This window comes from Amblyomma maculatum, chromosome 8 (assembly GCF_055883805.1).
Source record: "Amblyomma maculatum isolate TAMU_Amacu chromosome 8, ASM5588380v1, whole genome shotgun sequence".
Classification (NCBI taxonomy): Eukaryota; Metazoa; Arthropoda; class Arachnida; order Ixodida; family Ixodidae; genus Amblyomma; species Amblyomma maculatum.
Window position 1 is genome coordinate 91,695,911 of NC_139351.1, and position 25,477 is coordinate 91,721,387.

Sequence of the window (25,477 nt, forward strand, 5' to 3'; positions counted from 1 at the left end):
CAGTAAATTGTTTGAAGAAGTTAGTTCATCTATGTTGGATCAAAATGACGCGCTTTGTCTGCCTTTTTGGTAGTTTTGCTTTTCGTTTACTAGCAGCGGCAGCGAGCAGCGGCGAATCCGACGCGCACGTCGCATCACCCTAGAACCCGAGTGAACAACAAGCTAATGCTTGCCATCGCCAGTGCTAGGTTGTTCCACGTTGGAATCCAGTGCTAGAAGGGAAGTGTGCCTGCCCGCCTAGCTCTGAGGCGGTGTTTAGCATGGATTCAAGTGGGAATGCTTCTTCGCCAACGAAAGCCAGCGGCGTCGCTTCTGGACCAGCGGTCACACCGCTGAGGCAAACACGAAGCGCCGGACAAGCGTCAACAGACCGCTCTGACGGTGCGACTTCTCAACACGACAACAAGCTGTCAGGTCGGCGCCGACGTTTGTTTTGCCCCGGGGGGGTCACGTTGTCGCAGATTTGACCGGTTCTTTCACGCCGCTAGTTGAGGGGAGGAGGGAACAGACGTTGTAATCCTGGCTGATGCTTCGATGTGGAACGATCTAACGGTTGCAGTACTGGTTTGACGTTCGCATTAGACCATCCCGCGACTTTGACTGTGAGTGCGATTCCTAGACTCGGCGGTGAATTTTTTAAGGACCCCGCTGCGAAGGCGCCGTGAGTGTTCGCTAGCGACCCGTTTGTTTCGCAGGGCTCCTTAGCCAGAACTGGTCGTGCCGATTAGCTCTCGGCGTAATTCAGGAGGCTTCGTTGCGCAAATTGGCTGCGACAGATAAAAGCGCGTCAGCCCGACTTTCCTTTATATCGCCGTTCTGGTTCCAGACTGCACGTTGTTCGAACACAAGCGCGCGCTAGTCTACAACGGCGAAACAACGTTTTTAGCATGCTTGCTACTGCCGCCGGTGCGGCTACTCGGTCTCCACAGTAATAAGCCTGTTTCCGCTTTCCTACCTGCAAGCAGTTGCGCAATATGTGCACGTACCAGCTGCGAGAAATTGGATAGTGTTCGAACCACGACCTACTGTGGTTCGAACGACGTTTGTCCCGTCGCCAGCTCGTGCGCGTGCATCCGCCGGCCCGTGCGCGTGCATTCGCCATTTCTGAGTCGTTCGTGTCACTTGTCACCTCGTCTGGTACCTGAGAGAACTTGCACAATATGAGCCGTATGTACCGTCTCTGGTTTTTGTTAGTTTCCGGAGATTATCCACAGAACTTAACCCCGCAACGTTGTCGCGCAGGTTCCGGTGGCGCTTCGCGAATCTTCTGCTGTATCGAACATATCAGTCGCCGCAATGACTAGATTCAGTTTCATGAAGAATCTGATCTCTTATTCAGCGTGACGAGATAAGGTTGAGTAATTCTAACTCTGAGAAAATTGAAAATTTGCTTAAATTACGTGAAGTTCGGGTTTATAAGGAATCCTAACTGGTTCATGGATTTACATACTCGATGCCGCTGCAAATGCGCACCGAAGAGCGACCACCTCTCACACGTTGACTCGCATTGCATACTGATTGCAGAGCAAGGCATGCCATCCTTCGTGCTCAAGAGTACTCTGTCTCCTGAAGCTCCCGTGTTTGTGCCGAGGCACTTCCGAGTCCCTCTGCCACAGGAAGTTGTCGAGCCATGTCCACCGTACCCACCTTCACCTGTGAGTTTCCACATTAATTATTGACATCTGTCAGCTTTGTGTTGTGTGTATGTGCTCTGTCACACGGCTACCTCTGTGTGGACCGCGTGCAGTGCAAACAGAGCCAAGTGTAGTGGAATCTAGCCAGATTATGCTGCTAAGTATTGTGAAACAATTCCTTGATGTTTTCTGGTTGCTTTAATCTCACATCCGACAACAAATAATCCATGCATTATTCGTTATGCAGTATTGGGCATTTTTGTCGTGAAGACTGAAAAATTCCCCCGCCTCGGCCTCTCGCTCATTTGCTGCGAAACTACGCCTGGAGCTTGAACATTGCAGTAGCTTTTATCTTGTAAATTCGACATTGGTAGTTGCATTGTTTGGCCATGCATCATACAAACACATAGTCGTCTGTTCCAAGATCAAGGAACTAAAAACTGTGAATGCCGGGACGCCGCCAAAGGGCAGTGAGTGCACCATCTGTCGTCTGCAGGAGACTCACAAGCCATGCAGTGCTGCCTCGGCGCCTTTTTCGTCCTGGTGCATTTTTTCTTTTTGCAAACAACAGATGGTTCCACCGCAGCTCTTTGGCGGCAGCCTGGTGTTGATGTTTTTTTGTTTGATCGTAGCGCAGGCGATAATACGTTTACATCACACGTGGCCAAAACTGCCAAGTACAATAGTCAAACTTGCTGCCAGGTGAAGCTTATCGTCATGTGCAAGCTCCGTGCGCAGTTTCTTCACAATCTAATCATTGTTTGCGGTGGGAATATTTAAAATTTTGAAGTCTTGACAGTAAAGATGTGCATTACCGTACATGGTTACTTGTTATGCAAGCTCTTTCAGTTGACACAGTTCTGTACTTGCTTGCGTGTTCGCGTTAGCTCAGTAGCAGTGCACGGTGTGTATGGTCTTAGTCAAGTCTTCGGGCCACTCTTAGTGCAACCCTTTAAGGGCCAAACTTTAGAAGGCTCCTTACCTCAGTGAAGATGTCTTAAGAGCGAAGCCCCCTCCTTCGGTGAATCTTAGAGCGTAGCTCTTATGCACCCATTTGGTGATTGAGCTGTGTCACCATTGGTGCCATTGCCGGTGTAACCGAGCAAGAGTTGCACGCCAAGGAGAATTTCTCTGGAGATGAGAAAGAAGAGTCACGAGCTTTACACTCGCTCTCCTCTGAGAAATACTCATTGGCTTGTGAGAAAGATAGCGCTTTATAACTGCACATGCATACATACATACAAGCATTTCTCAAATTCTTTGCCTCAATGTATCACAAAAACAAATAGCTATGCTCAAATTTTGTATTAGGCAGTATCGTGATCGTCCTTATCATTTGTTTAAAGTACGCCTCACTATTTCTTTATGCACCTCACCATGCTTCTTATTTAGGATGTTAAAACTTGGCCAAAAGAGGGAGCGCCATTCTTAAGGCTTGCCTCACTGAGGTAAGGCGCCATATAAAATTTTTCCCCTGAGACTAAAAAGTGAGGCATCTCCTCGCTCTTCTCTCCGCGGATACTTAGAACTTTACGGACGCCTTGAACTCCCTGTTGCTCAGCTGTAAAGCAAGCCATCTGTTCTGGAAACCTTTCGCCAGAGTTTAACAAGGCTGTACCTTTACCTACAACACACAGGATGCGAGTGAAGCTTGCATCATCTCGCTGTACAGAAGTGAGCCACCTTGTCTAGAGCATGTTGCTGGGACACAGAGAAACAATCCAACGCCAGTTAACATTGGCTGCCTGGCTCGAGATAAGCGTCCGATGAAAATACTGGAGCGGCCTGTTTCTTGGTCCTGTTGATGCATGCTTCGGGCTTTCAACTCCCGCCATGTTGCTGTACCGGCTGCGGCTGCCGCATTATCAAACATAAAACGAAGTGTCCGGTCAAGCGAATGCGAGTGATAGTCTGTGAGCATGTGAAATGACAATGGGCCGCTTAAAACTATCTGAAATTGAACACCTTATAGCTGCTGCTTAAACCAGTCTTACATTTCTTTTCGGATCCTGCAGTGCTCTCGGAGATTTTTTTGTGAGTGATAAGTTTAGTCTTGTATGTGTAGCTTATTCAAAGTGCCTTTTTCCCACAGCGCTGAGTAGCTTTTTTTATAGTTTCAGTTTTTGCAGTTTGGTGTGACCAGACAGGGGGGGGGACGGTAAAGCATTATCCAATTATTTTGTGCCGTAACTGTGGTGACATACAAAACTTCATAATGCTGTATCACCACACTCGTGCTCACAGCAAATTTGAGACTTTGCATGTGAATAAAATGCGGTCTGTTCTTGAACACAGGGCACAGACGTGTGGCCAGCCATCAGTGCCGCCTGGATTCAAAAGCTGCCAGCATGGCAACTGCCCTTACAGCGGGTAGCTAAATCCTGAAGTGGGGACATGCCATAGGACTGATAAGGAGGACACTCCTGTATTTACTATGCATGTCCTATCGGTGGCTATGTCTAGGGCCGTGGCCAGATTTTGGCGCACTCTGAACAAGGCTGCTCACTCGCATACTTGCAGGAAGGTCCTATTGTAATGGAAAGTGGGAATTCTAATATGGATGGTAGAAAAGTGCCTCTGGAAATACCGCCAAGTGCGCCCTCCCCCCTTCGCCACAGTGTGGTGCTCAGGCTGGGCAGTGACATTGCATGAATACCTCCTGTTGGTATGGTTGGCTCAAAATGTTTGTTGGGGTGAACGTGATTATTAAAAAACATTATCGTAGCATCGCATTGCGATCACTATGCATAAAATTGATGCCAATGGATGAAGCAGGCATGTCTCGTCATGCTTTCAGGCATTTCAAGCGCAGTGAAATCTCTTTTTCACTGCGACCATGCTCTGTAAATTTCTGCTGCTGGCTACGGGCTTTTCAAAAAGTAAAGGGAGTGCAAATTGCAGAATTTATGGAACAGAAAAATAATAATAGTTGGTTCACAGGAAGGGAAAGGCGCAGGATCTGTCACACTTGCTATGTGGACACCTGAACTGCGCCGTAAGGGAAGGGATGAAGGTGGGAGTGAAAGTGGAAAGAGAGAAAGGGGAGCCGTAGTGGAGGGCTACGTAGTAATTTCGACCACCTGGGGATCTTTAACGTGCGCTGACATCGCACAGCACATGGACGCCACTTCGTTTCGCCTCCATCGAAACGCAGCCGCAGTGGTCGGGTTCGAACTCGGGAACTCCGGGCAGTAGTCGGGCGTCTTACCACTGCACCACCCCGGCGGGGCAGGAACAGAAAAATAAAAGGTTCTACGAAGGGTTCTCGTAACTAAGTGCACATGTGGTCAAATAAGATGCCCAACAATCTTCCAATGAATACAAGCTTTCTCTTCATCTGTTAAAGAAATGCTTGGGAAATGGATCCTTGGCCTATTATGTGTAATGTAAATACACTAGTCCTTGCACTTGTTTTGTGAAGCTACCGTTCTCACTATTAACGCAGAATCGTGATCATCAGCCTTAGCCTAGCTGTCTACTACATAGTACATTATTCTTGTATTCTCTGTACTGAACACTCCCGCAATTTTCGCTTTCGATCTAGGAGCTGTAGTTTTTGTCCAGCCTTGTAGTATACTAGAAACCTGCCGTAGTAAAGTTAAGCTGCGGTTTAGTTTCCTCTCTCATATAAGAGTTTTTTTTTATTCCTTTTGTAGTAAAAGATAAAGCCATTAGATAGTTGACGGCATCTGGCCATGCCAGCAGACTTCTCGCGGAATGACGACACTTGGACAAGCATAGATTCATGACATCTCGAAGCCACAGACGACTTGGTAGCAACATAATTGCAAAGGCGACAGTCGAAGCCAAATGGATATTCACTTTAGACAATAAAATGATTAGTGAGGAAGGTGGGAGTGAAAGTGGAAAGAGAGAGGAGCTGTAGTGGAGGGCTGCGGAGTAATTTCGACCACCTGGGGATCTTTAATGTGCGCCGACATCGCACAGCACAACAGCACACGGATGAAGAGGAGGCAGAGGAGGTGACCATGTGCTGTTCGATGTCAGCGCACATTAAAGATCCCAAGGTTTTCAAAATTACTCCAGAGCCCTCAACTACTGCACCCCTTTCTCTCTTTCCGTTTTTTATCCCACCTTCCTCCCTTCCCTTACGAGGCGGTTCAGGTGTCCACAGAAACAAATGTGACAGGTACTAGCCTTTCCCTTCCTGTGAACCAGTTATTATTATTTGAGATGACTTAACAACGAGGCTCCAGCCCATGAGGCACGCTTGGGGGAAAGAAAAGTGAGTGTGGAAAGAAGGTGATGCAGCCTGTTAAGAGGGGGAAGACTTCAAGAGAGCAGTGAGGACTCCTCAATGTTAGCTGTCAAATGGTACTGGGATCATGTGGTACTACTTCGTCGGGACTTGGACAAAATCGAAAACAGGGTAACGTAAAATGTGGGGACTGAAAGTATATCATTGGCGTATATAGAGGGCTGGTATAATGGTAAGAGCAGGAATAAAGTATATCTAAGGGTTTCTTTAAACCAGCACTGCATGCTTAGTTAGTAGCCAAATTACAAGTCAGCATGCTCAGAGCCATGCTATCACCATCAACTAATGAATGATTAGTAAAGATCCTTGTTAGTCCAAGCAACTTACTGGAGCGTGGTTCTGCTGTGCTGCCGTACGAAGCGGGATTTTTGTGCTTGCTCACTTTATTTGTTTTGTATTTTTCTCTTTCATTTCTCGTTTTCAACTGAGCAGCAGTCACAGGATGCCAACCAGTATGCAATGCTGGAGCTCATGAGCTTCATTGATGACGTAACGCTGTGTCCTGCGGAGTTTGACTCCAAAATCGAGGATGTGACCAGCATACTGAGTGGAATTACGGATGCAAGCGGCCTGTCTCAGGTCGTCGACACCATCTTCCAGCAGGTCAGTGTTGCTTTCCAGGCCCGTTGTTGCGAGCACAGGCAAGATCCTTGAAGGCCCATTTGTATTTTGCTGCCTCCCTGGGCCTAAACTTCAGCTGGGAGGGAACTGGCGACTGTTGTTCTGAGTTCGCTTTTTACATAACACAATTTTGAATAAGCAATAAGAAAATGAGGGGCGTTATTTTTTTAACATCCTTCTTAATTTATATCCTGGCTGATTGTAATATTTTTCTGTTCTCTATTTTGATTCGTCAAGCCAGTGCCAACAAGCTTTGCGAAACCTCTGAAGGGCGTTCGAAAATATTTCGTCAAAGCTGTGTTTTTTTGGCTCGGCAAAAGTCCTCCTTAAATTTCTGTAAACTGAGAAGGCCGGGCCAATAAGAATGTTAGAGTAGGGCGGGTTGAGTTTTCGTTACAGCAGCAGATCGAAGTGTGCCCTCTTGTCTAGAGCCTCTTTATAACCGCGCCCCACCGTGGTGGCGCAGTGGTTAGGGCGTTCAACTGCTGTGCCCAAGGATGCGGGATCGAATCCCGGCTGCAGCGGCCGCTTTTCGATGGAGGCAAAAAGCAACGTGCGTGTGTGCTGTGCGATGTCAGTGCACGTTAAAGGACCCGAGGTGGTATAAATTTCCAGAGCCCTCCACTACGGCATCTCTCATAGCCGAGTCACTTTGGGACGTTTGACCCTATAAACCCTTTGACCCTCTTCAAAGCCGCTTGAATGTAGGGTGAATTTAGTGGCAGGGGGGAGGGGGGGGGTGCACCATACTTACGTGATCCTTTCTGGTTGTTTCTTTTTTTCTTCCCCTTCCTTGAGCGCAGGGCCTGAAGGAAGCCAACTTTAGGTATAGCGGGGCACGCCTGTGCAACCACTTGGGAAGTAACCTTCACATTCGAGGCGTGGAGGAGGATTTCACAAACTTGCTCCTCGACCGGTGAGTGAACAATCTCTGCAAGTCTGCTGTGCATTCAAGACTGTAGCTATGCTACTCGGCCTGACTGTGAATATATTGGCATGTTCTGGTATAACCTCCCTGGTTCTGGTAGATCTCACCGCTTGGTGTCGGTATCAAGGAAGGAACTCTCGGTTTAACCAAGAATTTTTATTTTAAATTGATCAAGAAAGTCTGGTTTCAGTGGATGGTGGCGTCCTTTTGTTGCTACTAAGCGGTATCTGTATCAAGTGTCTTTATGATTATTTTATTTTTATGACCATGTCTTTTTATGGCTGCCACAGCATCATACAGACAGTTATTTGTGCTCTAATCTTGCTTGCGTCACTTTTAAAATGCATTCAGAACAGAAAATAAAGCAACCAAAGACGCCGCTATACTTAATGGTTGTTGATGTCTGTGGTACGTATCACTGGGCTTTATTTTGTTTAATTATTCATTTGATTCTATTTACGGCTAACTTAATACGCTCATTTATAGTTTTAACAAAATTAGAAATTGGGATGCAACTGTTCTTCAAGGCAGCATAATGGGTGGTGTCATATCATTTCGCTTCCCATTTAGCATGCAATCTGCTAGTCAAGTTATAGGGTAGTTTGCAATAGAGATTTGAACCGACGACCTATGTACTGCTATTGGCGTCAAATGAAATGGGAAATGTGGAGTGTGTTGAAAGAGGTCCAGCTCAGACAGTCTCCTGGTCATCATCAGAGACAGGCACGCTCATTCGGTTTGTGATAGTTTTGCTTGTTTTATTTTATGTTCGTTTTCTCATTCTGCCACTGAAGCGCCACATTCAATCTTTGCAGAGATGCCGACTTGCACCGCGCAGTCTTGCTGGCGGCTGCGGCCCGCGCAGGTCATGCGCTCTCTCTCTTAGCTCCCTGGTCTGGAACACTTTTGGTTTTGCTTCCATCGTAGCCATGTTATCAGCGCCTGGCTGCGATACGAACAGTGAAACAAAAAAAAAATATGTCAGGTTGTGGTCAGTGTCCAGCGTGACCTTTCCTGAGCCGCTAGTTTTCTGACGGTGAATTGCCATGAAATCCACAACAAAGAAAAAAAAAAGAAATCCACAAATGGCAACTGTTTTGCCGCTGGAGGTGATTTCACCAAGTACCGACACATCATAAGCCAGAACGTTTTCCACTGAACGCACTTGGATGCCTCTGCAAGGCCTGCCCGAGTGTGTCTCTCAAGTCCTTGGAAATATCTGTGATTACATATTTTTTTCTATTCTTGCTGAGAAAGTACAAGCTTCAGAGCATGTTTGGTTTCAAGTATAAATAATGCGAACGATAGTGACTTTGTGCGGTCGTAAACGTCGTGAACCTCTTCTTGGATTTCCCGCAAAACAGCTGCAATCCGCATTGCAGCCAGATGCTGATAACACGGCAATTACAGAAGCAAACTCTGAGTGCTGTAAGCCTGCGAGCCATGAGCGTTTGCTTGACCTATGCGGGCTGTAACGATAGCGAAACCGTACTGTGCAAGTCGCCATCTCTGCAAAGAATGAAGTGTTCCAGTAGGAGAACGGGAAAACAAGCGTAAAAAAAAACACGAGCAAAACTCTTGCGAACGGGAAGAGTACCGTATTTACTTGAATGTAACGCGACCGCGAATGTAACGTGAGGGGCAAATTTCCATGCTGCCCAGTGGGAAAAAAATAAATCACGAATGTGACGTGAGATAAGCGCTTGAAAAAGTACTTTTAATAGGCATTATGTCCATTGCAGTCTAATCAAAAACGCTCATTCGTCGTCGGAGGCCCGGAAACCCAGTCTTCCTTGTCCTCCCAGACGATTCGGAAGGCTTTGCGGCCTTAAAAATCGCCTCCCGCTGCATTCGCCACCCATGCAAGGTAGATTAGTAATATCTAGCCATCGAGCTGCCACAGAATTTCAGTTTCCTTCTGCTTTCTCAATAGTCTTTTTGAGGTGAGCGTCATACCATGCACAGTGCGTTGGCATCGTGCAAAATGCAATAACAACAGAAGCAACCACTCTAATCCACTGCGGAAGATGCGACAAGCACGTGATCAAAGGGACAACATGATTTTTAACCCACAAAAAGAAAGCTCGACATTTATTGGATGGATTTGGCTGATTTGGCTTCCCTGGTACCCATGTTGCCAACATAATATCGTAAAACTGCGGAAACCGAGTGGTAGCGGATTCAATATGGCTGCATCCCAGCGCTGCTTTAGCCAACCGAATCGCAGTATTATATTAAGACGCGAGGGTAGACTTTGAGAGCGAAAAAAAATCATGAAAAAAATTTGTTACATTCAAGTGAATACGGCATGCCTATCTCTGATGACAGGCAGACTGCCTGAACTGGACTATTTTGTACGTGCTCCGCAGTTCACATTTCATTTGATGACTATGGTAGCTGTAATTGTGTGTCTTAATACCTCACAACACCACGGGACCTAGCACAGATGCTGCCGTCAAAGAAGCGGAAAGAATGTACAGAGGGAATCGCGGTACCAGTTACATGGTGAGCGCTCGCCAGAGGAGAGAGTGTGGAGAGCAGGCGTTGCAGCAGCTCATCTCACAAGCCAGCTTTCACATTCATTCACGGAGGCGATCCTTACTGTGCCTGCTTAATTTTCCTTTTCTCTTTTTTTATTCGCCAGGTGCCACAAAGAGTGCGTCAAGCGGAGTGACTTGGGGTCGGGGGATTTTGATGATGCCTACCTACGTGGGCTACTCCTCTTCATTGCTGAGCTCTTCTCGCAGATAGTGGTGAGTAGTGGCGAGCGCCTTCCTTTCTGTCTTTCCTTCCTTTGTTAACGGAATTCTTGGGCTGTGGGCTTACTACTTCCTAACCGAATTTTCTCTGTTTATTCAAAGTGGAAATGAATCGTTGCTTGAGGGCATTGGCATTAAACATGTGCAGGGAAGTCATGTACTTGCATAGGAAAAAAAAAAGAAAAGAAAGGTCAGATATAACACTAAGGGCTATCAATCATGAATTAAGATAAGATAGGTTACATTGTTGAGAGATTAAGAAACTGCACGTTTGCTGACACATGCTGCTTCCTTGCAAAATAACATCAGCAATTCTGTCCTGATCCATGATTGATGACCGATGGTGTTATTGCTTTAGTGATGTTATTGTCATTGTCGTTTTTCTTTTTCTTGTGTATGTGTGTGTGTGTGTGTGTGCATACACATGCCTTCCTCATGTGTGTTTAGTACGCTTGTGCAATAAATGCATTCACTTGCTAGACAGTGCCTCATTGTATGTGTTGTGTTTTCTGTCTCTTGTTTCTTGTGCTGTTTTCATTTCACAACAATGAGTTGCCAATTATCTCAGCAGCATTCGTTAATGCTGCCAAAAAGCATTCATGCCAGTTGTGAAAACATTCATGCTGGTCGACAAAGCTGAAAAGTGCACTAAAGAGCGCTCTATAAAATTTAGTTTTTGCTTCGTTTTTTTTTTCCCCGTTTCCATGAATGAACACATTTAGTCGCAGACTAAGTAGTCATAAATAAAGCCAACGGCAATAAAAATACGCCTGTGCTCTTTTAGTTCCTGCAGTTAAAAAGTCTCCTTCAAAATTCTTTTCAGTGCACCTTCTTTAAGCTGTAAATGTCTAATATATGCATGCAGTAAAACCTCGTTAATTTGAGACTGCGGTAAATGTTACATTTAACCGAGCACAGCTATAAATCTGACCTTGCTGAAAATTTTATTGCAAGAGCGAGATGTGCACAATGCCTATCCTGTGCTTTGCGCACACCGCTGTACTTTGTTTTGTAGTTTTCTGACAAGATGGCATCCCTACATGCACATAAATTAAAGCAACAACTTATAAAGGATGTGGAAGCAGCGGCCCGGTAGGCTTTGCTTCTGGTGTTTTTGTCCCATTTCTTACATTGCTGTGTATTTTCACGACCCTGCAGCGCTGTCTGCATGCAATTCTTTTAAAGGTTTTTAACACTCTATGACACCTTGACAGCTACATTTGCAATGGAGCACGCCTCTCCCGTGCAGGCATGCGCTTCGGCAGTCCGTGAGTTTGACCACGGAGGGACGCTTTCTTGCTGGGAGCTCTGTGGCTAGGGCACTTGCAGCTTATCAAGCGCCATCTTTGTTTCGCGGGGAAATTGGGATCTGACGTTTTCGCATAGCACCCCATACCGAATTGTCTGGGCTGGTGCAGGCTGCAGCTTCGAATTATCACTCATATTCACGTTACAAAGCAAATGACTGCAGAAGATCTTTGAATTTTTCAGGATTTCAAATTATCAAGGTTTTACTGCATGCGTGCAAAATGAAGCCCCATTGACTTAACGGACCCGCGTGTATTACTGTATGTGTACGAAATGAAGCCACATCTATTTAATGGACCCGTGTGTTTTACTGGATGTGTGCGAAATGAAACCACATCTACTTAATGGACGCGTGCACAACAGTGGCCCGGCTTACCTCACAGGGAGATGCGGGGTGGGAGTCTGGGTTGGCGACTGGCTCAAGAACTCTCTCTCTATTGGGGGTTTGGCGTTTCCTTCCCCAGTTCCTGCGGGAAGACCACTCTTACAAGGTGAAGCACCTGGCAGCCTGCATTCCCAACATGATGCACGTTCTGCTGCAGTCCCTGACCAAGGAAAACATCAAGTGTACTATCCAGGTGCTGAAGGTGAGCCACAGACTGCCACTGCTTGTTGCCTCACAGCTAGATCGATACAGATTGATTATAACCATTAATGTCAAAATACCTTTTGCAAAACTGCAGGAAAATCTTTCTGTGCGACACTACGATATGCAATCTCTATGTTGTACTTAGCCTTTTTTTTTTTGTTAAATAGATTGACAATGAAATGTTTTGACCTGGGTCATCAATCTGAAAAGTCCATTAAGCATTTCTGTTGCGGAAATACGTTCTTGTAAGGAACGTTGTCTTTCAGTATGATGGGGGTGTTGCTTTTCTGGTCCCATGCAAAATAGTTTTCATTTGTTTGTTGCATTGTATAGTGTGTTTCGACGTTGGAACTTTTTGTAAATGCTTCTTGGCGTTCGGTGCTGTTCCGGTACCGCATTTTCCCAGGTGCTGGGGCTCTCATCAAGCTGTTCAGTGCAGCTTTTAGCACTGGTTCCTTCTTAGTGGAAAAAAAAAAATGAGCGAACTAATTGAAACTGTTATAAAGATGCAGGTAGTTAGGCCTGGTCGGTCACAGGCTGTAACACTGTATCCTTGCCTCATCTTTTTTATACGGAATGCTTGTAATCAAATTCTCCTGTCCTCTTGGGGCAGTGATGCGGACCATTGCCAAAATTACTTCTTTAACATTTGCAATGCAGCTGCTCAGCATGCTAATGGCAACAATAAGTGGGGAGCTTTTAATTAAATGCAAGCAGGGCCTCGTCAGACTGAGTCAGATCACTTTGAGGAAACAAGTCATCTTTTATTAAATGTTAACACCCCTCGGGTATTGTCGGTCCAATGTCTTTCCATTTTCAAGTCTGCATGTGCAATTTCTTGTTTGTGTGTCTTTCCTCTGTATTGCAGTTTGGTTAAAAGCTCTTTGCCAGCGCTCAACTAGCAGTGATACTACCCCACTTATACTTCATAATACAGTCGAACCCGGATATATCGAATTTTGGTTATATCGAACTCGCGGAATATCCCCTTGAAAATTCCATGAAAAAGTATAGGAAAGCTACGTCATATATCGAACTCAATTTCACTGGTCGTTCAATATATCGAACTCTGCCCCACGCACTGGAAAGTGTGCCTTCCTCAAAGGCGATCGCATCACCCTCAGCCGTTTGCCGCATGACGTTTTCAAGCCTCGCGCAGAAGGAATGAGAGGGGACAGTTCGGCGACGGCTAGTCTAGGGCAGCACTACGGCCATTCCCCAAAGGCGCTCGCATCTGCGGTTATCGTTTCCCGCGCGCCAGCACGTGACATTTGCAAGCCATGTGCGTGAATGAACCAGAGAGAACCGGTGGGAACGAGAGGGGAAAAACGCGATAGAGCGAAGCGCAAGGGTGTGCTTATTCTTTTGTCGAACTATCTCTCTCCTTCCTCTCTCCCGGCCTTCGTTCGCAGTAGCACGCGCTGCGCATGTGCTAAGCAAGCTCAGCCCATTTTCAGACAGAATGTCGGACGCTTTCTCCATCGTGTTTTGCGAACCCTCTGCGCGTGGTGGCTGACATGGCTGTGGCACCTGCGGACGTTAAAGGGACAGAACACTGACCAAAATGTCATGAGATTATGGTGGAGATGAAAAGATCTTGCCTCATATAGTACAGATCAAGCACTACAATATCAAAGAAAAAAAGGCTTTACAATTTTAATTTGCCATTGAAAATCACATAAAAACAACTGAGGCGCTATCTAGCGGAGAAACTCTATTACATACTTTCGGTGTGGTACCCCATGTGACTACATCTCAGCAAAATATCGCTGGTTTTCGTAAGTGCACACTGTTCTTTTTTCTTCTAGGAGTACTTGTCATAACGTAGTATATTTTGCGATCTCTCCAGTGCATCATTAAATAAAAACTATTTCTCCTTTCGCACAGAGAGAGGCATGCTTTCAGCTTTTGCCACTAGATGATGCCACAATGTTTGGAATTTCGTGAATGAAGCGATGATAGGGTCCATTAAAACTTTCGGCGACGAGACGCACGTTATTCTGCCGTAATAGACTTCAGTGTGGAAACCTGTCTGGACGCTTCTCTACGCAAAAAATATCTAATTACTGTCTGGCGAATGAAATTCATATTTGCTTTCAATCCGCTTCTTTTGTCGACCGCCAGTTGTCATCGCCGTCGCTGCTCTTGGTTTCCAGCATCGGACTACATAAAAACGGGTGCATGCACTGATAGAAATTCTCTGTAAACATTTTCTACAGGGTTTCTACTAAAACCGCTATGGAATCGAACATTTTAGACATCAATCTTTCCATTGCGGCGGAAAAAAATTCGAGATCTAAATTGCAGTGTTCTGTTCCTTTAAGAAGCGGCAGATCTCTCTCTCTCTCTCTCTCTCTTTTTTTTTTCCAAGAGTCGTTTATTCTTATCGTTGTGCTGTACGCACGGCATAGCGTAAGATATGGTGGCTGCTGATGTTGAGAAACGGCAGTTTCTTTTTTTTTTTTTTTTTTTTTTTTTTAAGTCATTTATTCTTGCATGTATGAACCAACGAAAGCACGCAGTAAGCTTCGATCATGACACTGGCTTTTAGCAGTTTTTCTCTTCAAACAGCATTTAGCTATCGTGCCTTCCAATGATTTTGTAGCAGTGGACTAGGCCCGCCCCAAGCCCGGCGTGATAAATCGGACCAGGCTTCTGCAATCAAGCCATCACAGGCACTCTGCCAAGTTCGCTGCTCGCCACCGCAGGAGCTATCAAAATATGAAAGCGCGCACCGTGACATTATCGTTGCGCAGAATCTTGGCACGTTGCCAAGAAATGAGCTGTGGATGAGACAACCGAAACGGAATGGCGCGCGCCATCGACATCAAGCCAAAACGCTCGCGATTTCTGCTGTGGAGACACAGAAACCTTGTTTCGAGCTGCCGCGGTGGGCTCGAGCGGCGAGAGGGACGCAGTTCCAACAAGTTGGAAATTCTTCGCTCAATCGGTTGCATGTGAGCGAGCTGGCCTTAACACTTTTTTTTTTCCAACTTCTCGGGCGCAAAAGTGGAGGATGGGTTCATTATGGGAGTGGGTTGATTTTGCGACAAATACGATATCGTTTTTTCGCATCGTAAGTGCCGTCACAAGCCGATTTCTGTATATCGAATTATCAATATATCAAACTATTTCGCGATCCCCTTCGAGTTCGATATATCCAGGTTTGACTGCAGTATTAAGGGTGGCTCATCACTGGGTTAGATTGAATTGCACACCTTTCACGCTGCCACTGCCTGCTGGCCATGCCTTTTTGGCCATCATACTAGCATTGTTTACTTTGTTAATTCCTAACATGGGGTCCAACTTGTTGTCCATGAGGCTTTGTTTTCAAAAATCAAAGAATGTGCACGGATACGTTTTTCACTGTTAGGTCCATGAGCTGTTCATCAGCCCATTACAATATTTCATTGCAGGTTTTAACTGCAGCAAAATAATGAAGACAAAGCGTAAAAAACAATACATAGAGATACATAGAATACTGCAGAGAATAATGGGGCATAACATGCAATGGACGTATAAGATGGGAGAATGCTATGTCTAATAGTTATTTGAGAGTTTAAAATGGGGATACATTCTTATTATGGATACTACAATTTTATTGTAGTCTTTGCTACTTATTGTGTTGTGTTTATCTGAAAACTAAGTACGGCATGCACATAGCTGACACATGATCTCCAGTCACGCAGTATGCACTGATTTGCGTGAATCTCTATCTCGTGCTTTTGTTCATGGATTTGCTTTTTTTGTGATACATTTTTTGCTGCCCCGTGTGATCTATATAAACAAGACTCTAAACTATAATTAGTGCAGGAACCTGCGTCAACAAACAGCTTGTCTAGTTTGAAAGATTATTTTTCTTGTGGTCTGGCACCCTAGTTTGGGAATGCAGAACGGGACCGTTTTCAAGCATGATATTGAAGCTGCAAGGCAGTTTAATTTGTTTTTCACTGTTTAATTGTTTTTTTGCTATTCTGTTTTTGTATTTGCGCTACGCTGAGCTTAGTCATGCATCCTTGGTCTTTGTGGCCTCATTTCGACTGGTATCACCTCTGACCCATGGATGCTGAATGTGGGATAGTTACCTTCACTCTCGAAGTCTCATTATCAAAGAGGGCTATCGTGCATCAAACACTGGGTTAATGCCTGTTATTAAAACTTTTGAACTCTAGCTAAATATTTTTGACTACATGCTTTCCTTTCTGTATATATTTTATTTCCTTGCCTCCCCTTCCTTTTTCCTACCAGCTCACTGGTGCCTGCCTGGAGGACTACGAAAAAGTTGGGTCGGCTTCAGCCGACAGTAGCGCCCTTGACAGCGTGTTTGATAAGCTCCGCGAGATCTCTCTAAAGAAGGACGTCGATCCGTAAGTGTCGTACTGCCTTCTTGTTGATCTTCACTTCGATGCGCGTTTGAAAAGTTGCTCCACAAACTGGGAGGAAAAGCTAGGCTCTAAAGATCACTGCAGTCTCCTCTTAGTGTGTACTTCCTAACCAAAACTAACATTTTTCAAGGCCTTTTAGTCTTCAGCTTTCATAAGGGCTCTATTGTACGGCTCAGAAGCCAGCCCCATTATCCAGTTACTCTTGACAAAGATGACACGTGCCACTAAACAAAGAACACATTACTGCTTTGCAGGCTAACTTCTGCTCTGATTTGGCTAACCTGCTGCATAAAGGCTACCCTGCTGCAATCTAGGAGTAGCCTGTGAACTAGCCGACAAGCTCTTCCGCCTGCTTTTAATTGCCATTGGCCCATTTGGTTCGGTCACATTGGAAGATTGTAGACATATTTTTTTGTGCACTTTGCGTCTCTGTCGTTGCTGCATCAGAAAATATGCTTCCCCGGTCTTCTTATCTGTTTGGGTGCTGCAGGACCGCGGCATTGATGGTCCGGAATGTCCTTGAGCTCCGCGAGATGAACTGGGGCCGCTCTTCGTCATCTTCAAGCTCCCCGTCGGCTGGCCCAGGCGAAGACGTGAGCCAACTTTTTTCAGCATCGTGATCCCAACCAGCTCCAGCCTCTCAGTAGGCTTTCAAGACCTGAAGGGCCCTGCCTTGTCGTTGCCACTGCCCTTTTGTCGTTGACTGTCCTGATTCTTTTTATTTGCGGCACTTTCTGAAGCACGGGTGGTTTTTAATGTGCCTGCGCAGAGGCATTCTTCTAATACCTTCTCTATTTGCAATTCCAGTTGCATTGCTCGGTTTCAGTTTGTAGGTGGTTGCAGTCAAGTCGGGCTATGCATGTATTTTAGTTAATCGTATTATTTGGAACTAATAAGCCGTATCACTTTTTGGTTAAGGTGTAGATGTGAGAGAAAAGATGCCTAGCAATGCATGCTGCACGGCCGCTGATTACACCAGATTTTTTCTTCTTTTTTTTTTTATGCATGGTTTACTTTGTTGTTGCTTAACCTTTCTTTGACTCTGCAGGTTTATGTAACTGCACTCTCCTGGTCAGGTCATGGCTGTGAAGCCGGTATTTAGGTGAACTGGCAGCTTTGAGTGTTTGATGTCATTTGCAGTTCTTTTTTAGCAAGGTCACTGCGCTTATAAGGCTTAGTGTATCTTCATTCGTTCCTCTACCCCTGCTCCCCCAGGCTATACAGTCGCCTTAATTGTTACCTGGAACAACTCCTCTGTTTTTTTAATCCAGCCCTACGAGCTAGTTTTGGAAAATTGAGAGTTCTGCCAGCACCATTTCTTATGTCCTCCCGTTTGCTAATGTTCTTTGCTGCTCTTAGTGCGTAAAGAGAGGTACTCTTAAATTTTGAAGTACCGCAGGAATAGAGTGAATGATCACTTTTTTTCATTTTACCAGCTGTGCCCTGTTAGTCCTCTCTCCTGTGGCTGAGTAAAGGTGTTATTGAAGGCCACTTATATCAACCTTTTCTTTTCTGTTATTTTTATAAGCATGCAAATAATTTGCTGTGAATCCTAATTACACATTTTCTGAACAAATTTTTTCAGCACCCTCCCCCCTTGAGTTTGAATTATGGAGTGTTGACCGTATAAGGCTGCCTCGTTGCACTAAACTTCATTGTCTTGACATTTGTCAACCTTGCTGCCTCTTATTGGCCAAGGGGTTCCGCTTACGTACTTGCCTAGCTGCTTTTGCTCTTCTGCGCTTTTCGCTTTGCGCTGTTCCCGGTCTCATGTTCCAGGTAAGGAAAGAAAAGCTTTCATATTTAAAAATGCACTGTTTATTAAAGTTCACTTTGAGAGTAAGCTGTGGTGCCTGGATGGTGTTTACTATCCCTGCTCATGCTGTCTATGCTGTTATAGATAAACAGCCTTAGTCACTTGCGCTCTACAAAACTAAACACTTGTGTTGCAACTGGTTCTACTACTGCACGCAGCACTTGCAGGCAAGCTTCTAATGTGGACAGGTGTGTTCATTTGGTTTATCTTAGTTAAACAGGAAAGTGAAGCGCTGCATTTTTGAAGTCCTCTTAGATGAGCATTTTGTGTTGTTGTGAAGTCCTCTTATATGCACATTTTGTGTTGTTTTTCATACTTTCTTTTCTCTGTCCTTCTCTTTGTTGCATATTTTGTTTCTCTTGCCTGACGGAGTGGGATAGACAGGAATGCTAGCTCGAGAGGCCTGCAGTGTACTGCCCCAGGGCACATTCGTTTTGCTGAAATGCTGCACATTTAGCCCATCTTTGCATGCTCATCTTCTTGCTTATTTGTATCTCCACGCATGCAGTCAAGGACAGAAGTTCACAGGGTGCGATTTCACAAAAGTAAAATTTTGTGCAATTCACCGTAGGAGACCAATGAAAAAAACGTAGAAGCATGAGGGGACATGCTTGCTCCATCTGGGGGAGCCAGTACTAACCGGCCGGAAGAAACAACTTTTAATGTCCAGCGATCGTCCCATGTATCTCTCCTGTGTGTTAAAGATCCAGGTAGAATGAGAGGAAGAAGATGGTTTCCAAGTTTAATCAACGAACACCAACTCACCCAATTTTCTGCCTTACCGGAAAAAACACTTTTCCGCAAATCCACATCCCATGGCATTATGGGACTCTACGCGACTCTGTTGTTTACCTCGTGAGCTCACTTTGCTTTGTTTTTTTTTTTTTTCTTTTTTTTTTTTCTTTTTTTCTCTCTCTCTCTCTCTAACAATGGGGTCTGTTTAATGTCAGGAAAAACCAGTGGTGTGCCGTTTCGTGGTGGAAACCAGCAAGTAAAGGCATGGTAGCACTATGATGGTCATGCTCGGTCGTGTTAATGATTTTTTGCAGTGAGTTGGAGGCTACAGGGAGGAAAAGCGCAGTAGATCTTGGCAGCACGCTTGACAGGAGCGGCATGATAGCACTGAAGCACTTGCGCTCAGGAAAATGGCGTGAGACCTTCAATGACTCTTAATGTGTAGGTGATGAGCAGGCTATGAAGAGCAGAAAAGCAGGGTAGCACTGAGGCACTTGAACTTTGAACTCTCTGTTGCCTAGTGTTGTGAGGAAGAGGAGGTTGAGAGGGAGGCGCAGTGTAATAGCAATGGGGCTCGGTTGCGAGACTGCAAGAGGAAGAAGGTTACAGGGAGAGTCTAAAGTGCATTAACAGTCGTGCGAAGCGCAGTTGTGTGCACATGTACTTAGAACAGTGAGGAGTTTACGAACATAAGGAAGGTATGAATACTTGAAGCATCTCTCAAGACGATGTGCAGAGCTTGACGAACACGCAGGCACATGGCCATGCTCTTTGAAGTGCCGGTGCGTCCGGCCTGACCGTGCATTTAAAAAAACTCATAGGTGAAGAGGAAATTGCTAGTGGCACTTCTGCTACTTCACTACTACTACTTCTTCACTTCTACTACTTCAGTTTTGCAACTATAGCAAATGCGCTGGCACTGAAGAGCATAGCTCGCATGTTCGGCTTAAGATTAGACAACCCTGTGCAGCGTTCTCCAGCTTTATCTGAACAGTTTTGGAAAATTCTCCCGCCCTAACTGGAGGACCTTTTGCAATGAAATGCGCACAAGGCTTGCACATTGTTGTCCCTTTGTTGCATAGTAAGTTGCTTATGTGGTTTGGCTGTGCATGATCCAAAACCAGACCGTCTGTGACGAGATAGAGGGAGTGAAATGCAGCAACGTCCTGTTACTGGCAAAGGCAATGGGGGCGCCATCTGTCATCACTAGAGGAAAGCTTTGCGATGCTGAAGCGGCGAGACAGCTGTGGCGTGTTCTTGTAGCGATGATAGATGGCCACCTTTGCCCTCTGCCGAAAATGTGGCATTAGCATCTTTTGTGCTCTGTCTCATCATGTGTGACCAAACCAGGTAAGCACCATTACCGAACTTACCACGCAACAAAAGTACCAACAACAAGCAAGCCTTTTGCGCGGTTTCATTGCAAACGAGCCTTTGGTTGAGGTGTGAGAATTTTCCAAAACGATTCCGATGAAATTGCACTGCGCTGTACTTTTAGGATCCTTTGGTTTCGTGTTTTATTGTCTCAGAAATTCGTGAAGGGTAACAATCTGGAAATATTTCTTTTGCAGAAAGCCATTTTACAATGAACACTTCTTCTTTTCTTTTCTTTTTTTTTTTTTTTCTTTTTTTTTTCATAGCGCTTAACATGTTTAGTGGAAGACCCTAACATGACGTTGAGTGGTGGTATGATTACTTCTTTAGTGTGTACCGAAAGTCCTGATTGCGAGCGCATTTCGCATTTTTGTCATGGCCAGCATTCCTGTCTATCCCACTCATCCCTAGTCTTGAATGCAAAATAGCACTGCTGCTTTACGCTGTCTGTGCACGCTCTCTTTCTTCTTGCTTCTTTGCAGAATTTTGCCTGAGATAAGAGCTGCGAAACCGCAGCTCCTTCCCCCCCTCGCACTCTTTTGTGCCTCTTGGGGGTTTTTTGCATTTTTCTTTTTCTCTTCCTCCCTCGCACCTCCTTCTTCCTCCCTGCTTGCTCCTCCTCCTCTCCTTGCACCCTGGCATGGGGGAGAGTCATCGAAAGGCGTAACATGCCTTTTCTTCAAAGTTGAGTATTCTTATTTTGCTTTTGTGCTTGGCTTTTTTCTTCTGTTTTACGTTCCTCGTGAAGTGTGGGCGTGTGGTGCTTCCTCCTTTTTTGACCCGATGCTTTGCTTTGTCTTGTCGCTCGCTTATACTGCCACTAACGACATCATCGATAACCACGTTTCATTCCGCAAAGAACCGTGAGGGTGAGCCGGCAAGCGGGAACCATCACTGTCACTCTGTACACTTAACTTTAAAGGGACACTAAAGACCCCCAAATATGCTATCAAAATCTAAGAAATGGCATTTGGTAACACTGTCACCGCATATCCGGCAGCAAAAAATCAAATTGTTGCTGAGATATTGCGATAAGAAGTTGAGGTTTTTTTTTGTTCCCGCCGGTCGAGTTCAAACTGTTTTCTCCTATTACATAGTAGGGTAGGATGACGCACACTATGACGCAAGAGGATACTCCGGGATTGCTGTGATTGCTAGCGCGCGGGGAGCGGAGAATATTTCTATTTCGCAGGTGTGTGCAGAGTCATGATCTTCATTCGATTCGCACTTAGGGTAGGGGCATCTGCTGCTCCGAGCTCGTATTTCAGGCGTGGTAGGCCCAAACCAAACTATCCGAGCACGCACGAAGTGCCTGAGCCGGAGCATAACTGAAACTGAAGTGGACGCCTGTAGTGCCGTGTTAGCTGAGAGACTAGCAGCATCTACCGACAAGCAGACGAAATGAGTATATTTTTATATTTGCCTTGCAACATTTACGTTTTCTTTTCGTCTTTTCGCCTTCGTTTTTGTGTGATAAAAGCATGTTATCATATTCGAGACAAAACAGACTACTGCATTCAGAAGGTCAACGTAATTCGCATTTGTCATCCTCCGGGATCCCTTGCGCGTCACGTGATTTGTAGTTGCAAGCCTCGGCCGTTTCGGCTGTGGCGGCGATGCCTGTATTCCTGTTCTTCCTCTTCACTACCTTATCACAGCTCTGTTTTCAGTAAGAGTGGCTTTTTTGTAACCAGGAACTGGCATTCTATTGATGCAAACCCACTTCATTTTTCTCTTTAGTGTCCCTTTAAGGCAGAGCTCAAGTATCCATCCTTTTTTCCCATCACCTTCTACAGCGGCCTTTCTGCAGAGCAAGCTGTACGTGTTATTACGTAAAATTTAAAACATCGGAAATATTTTAAAAAGAACTTTTTATGGAAGCCCTCAGACTTAAACTACCTAGGCCATTGTAGCAGCCATCACTCTGACATCAATGTTGAGATTAATACTGCCAAACAGTTTTCTGCACAAATTTTCGGGTATAAATGTTGTTCAGTAATATTCTTCAATAAATCAAGTGTACTATGCCATTGATTGAGCTCAATATTAGGAGAATCTACAAATTTCTTTTTAATGTCTGGGAATGTTCTCACTCCTGAGTACCCAGCTGTGATTGAGACGTCATTCTGAGTTTGCTTTTAAAGGCTTCGCTGTTTTTATCATACTCATTGGACTCCTCTTTTTTGGATCTGAGAGGAATATTTGTGTCGCAGTTATCAGGCAACCAATTCTTAACTAAACATAGCTTTTTTCCCCCATAGGTAGGCTGCACCAAAAACAGCTGAGACTTTTAACTGCTTGAGTTGTTTTATGTGGTGCCCTAACACTGTGTATATAACCAGTCTGATCTGGTTTGGAGCGTCAAACCCGGTAAACCGAACAGAGGCAATTTTGTTAATAGCATGCAATTGTGCAAATTCTTAGTGAGCATTGGACAAGATCAGTATGAGGTGTTGTGGCCTACTGAGGCCAGTGGATCCAGAGTGCGCACAAATTAAAATAGGCATGCACATTTAAATTTGGGTCTGTTTCATTTCATAACGGTATTTTTTTTTTTGTCCTTTAGTGGTTTGCCGCAGCCGTTTACTGTTGCCTATTGCAGGTTACAAGTTCCAATGCATAACTGCATTTTCTTTTTCAACCCTTTAGGACACTTTGTGCACAATGTGTATAGTATTGTGAATTCACCAGTTTTCTTGATTTTGTTTTTCCGAGAAGTGTACTTTAGCTAGCACGCAGTTCTCTGTTTGAAACGAGCTCAGGACAATTAATCTTGCAAATGTTACGCATTTTACACTCACTAGTGAACACGGCAACACACTTTCCAGGAAAGATGGCTTTGCAGCATAGCTTCTGCCATTTTCTGCAGTTTGGGCAGATTTCGGCACTAGTACCAGTGTAATGAGGGGGGGGGGGGGGGGGGGTGTCTATTTCGTGGGTTGAAGCCATTCTGTGAACTCTAGAGAGTTGATTCTAAAACAACAACTTAAATAGCATGTAAAAATGCCTTGTGAACTTGTGTTAAAAATCCACTATTGCAGTCTTCTGCTGGAAAACTGGTGAATTGAATTTCTTGCAGCCTTGATGCGATATTTAGGCCAAGAATATTGTTTTCAATGCCAGTGATAAAAGGCGTCTAAAACGGGGAGGGACACGGACCATACAAGGCACCAGAGCCCAATTTAGTTTGAGTCCAGAGCCCGAACACTACCTCAGCATGGTGCGATACGCAAGCTATCCAGTGGCTGTACGAAGGAAAAGCCTTTGCACTTTGTCCCATATATATATTGAACCACCTGTCTTTTTACTGCGTTCCTTTTTATTACCATGGAGTGGAAAACCATGATTTACATGTTGACTTGACTAATGTTTGCTGCCTTTGTCTCTCACTCTGCAGAGCCTTCCCATTACGTGCGGCCCCGACGGTGTTCCAGTATCCAATGAAGAGGAGAGGTTTTTCCATGAGCTCCTCCTCACAGAACAGATGGGGCACCTCAACATGTCTGAGTGAGTGTCTGCTTTTAGCTCTCGCTTTGTGGTGGAGTGTGCCTTGGCTACTCAAGCATTGCAAAACAGTCACTCTTCTTCATCACACTTTCTCTTTTTTTTTTTTTTTTTTTTGAACGATTCATGTGCGTTTAGGTAGTGCCCACTGTATCCAGAAAGGGGTCGCTTTGGAACGTTAAACCCCATAAACCTAAACCAAACAAATGACTGTCCGGAGCACTTTTTCTTTCCTCATACTTATCTGTGTATGCACAATGTGTGTAGGTTTTCTTTATGCAAGTCAGCTGCAAAGATAGCTGAGAGGTTTTTATCTCATTTGGTTGAGAGCAGCAGAAACAGCATTTTGGAAATTTATCATTGATAAATTCCAAAGCGCGTGTAATGTACATGTCTTCTTACTGTGTGTCCTGTCCTTTTGCGCTAAGCAAGATACATTTTAAGACTGATCACCAACTAGCCCAACAATTAACACTTGTATCATTGATAGGTGGCTGTACACTGTAGTGATCAAAGAAGATAGTGATGGCATGTTTTTGCTCAGGTTTATGAGATTCGTGACTTGAGATGTAATGAAAGAAGGAAGTTGAATAGGCACCAGTCACAATCAGCCCTTGGCAGCTACACTTCTATCTAGAATAGCTGTGGAGTAGCACCGTAGTGTTGTAAAACTTGGTGTAGTGGGTTTTATCTCTGGCTGGATTTATCGTTTCTGCAGCCTTAATTTTTTTTTTTTTTTGTTATAATCTCCCTTTTAGTGGAAGCAGATACTCCAACAACTGCTGCAATGACGACATGGATGATGAAATCGCGGCAGCCTACGAAGAATTCCTCAAGGAGTCCGGACAATGAAGCACTCTCCATGTCTGCAAGGGGCAAGGGGGAGGGGACCAGGGTGGGCTGGCCGAGAATTGCGAAGATGGGGAAAGTGTGGGGGAGGACAGTAGTACCCAGTGTTTTCTTAAGTGTTCATTTTTTTTTTTTTTTCCTTGTTCTCCTTATGTTTGAGTGAATTTGGAGGGGGGAACAGTGTGGTGAAACTTTGCGCTTTCATATTTTTTAAATAGGCCGGGTTGGGCCTTTTTCAGTTACCTCAAGTTTGCTTTATTTCTTTCACTTTACTTTTTCTCTCTGTCACCATGGGCCACGTCACTGGTGTCATGACACGATTCAGGCCATTTGAATGTAATGCAGAAGCAACCTTGTACATTATTGATGCACAAAGTGCGGATTTTTGAACGAGGATTCTCCATTAATAAAAACAAGTCATTTTGCAGGATGCCTTTGGTTACATGTGTTTGCATGCTTCGAGTCGAAAATGGTGTTGAAAAAAAAAGTTTTGATTTATGCATGCTAACACATTATTTTCTCATTCAAGCATGATTTGTGTAGTGGGAATATGCATGTGAAAGTGAAGTACGCTGGCGAGAGTTGCATCTGTCTACGTGCACAGCAAGGAAGCCAGTTAGCTCCAGCTGACTGTGAGCGAAAAAAAGTCATGTAAATGTATCACTTCTACAGCCAACTGTGGCGCCAGTCTTGTCG

At 44.9% G+C, this 25,477-nt stretch overlaps 1 protein-coding gene across 1 annotated transcript; it reads left to right on the plus strand.

The window, feature by feature from the left end:
* Positions 1-63: 63 nt before the first annotated feature.
* Positions 64-25,211, plus strand: LOC146181798 (polyadenylate-binding protein-interacting protein 1-like). The gene is made up of 10 exons (XM_084576796.1): positions 64-414; positions 1,525-1,655; positions 6,346-6,516; positions 7,338-7,450; positions 10,107-10,215; positions 11,994-12,116; positions 16,367-16,485; positions 16,994-17,096; positions 23,826-23,935; positions 24,691-25,211. The coding sequence occupies exons 1-10, from the start codon at positions 261-263 to the stop codon at positions 24,782-24,784; spliced, it is 1,227 nt and encodes a 408-aa protein (XP_084432922.1). The 5' UTR covers positions 64-260; the 3' UTR covers positions 24,785-25,211.
* The last annotated feature ends 266 nt before the right edge of the window (positions 25,212-25,477 follow it).

What these genes read in the sequence shown, in the direction of transcription:
- LOC146181798 (XM_084576796.1), top strand. Translation starts at nt 261, where the DNA reads ATGGATTCAAGTGGGAATGCTTCTTCGCCAACGAAAGCCAGCGGCGTC. An exon ending in ACACGACAACAAGCTGTCAG is followed by an intron (nt 415 to 1,524) that starts GTCGGCGCCGAC and finishes TACTGATTGCAG; the next exon opens with AGCAAGGCATGCCATCCTTC. An exon ending in CTAAAGAAGGACGTCGATCC is followed by an intron (nt 16,486 to 16,993) that starts GTAAGTGTCGTA and finishes TGGGTGCTGCAG; the next exon opens with GACCGCGGCATTGATGGTCC.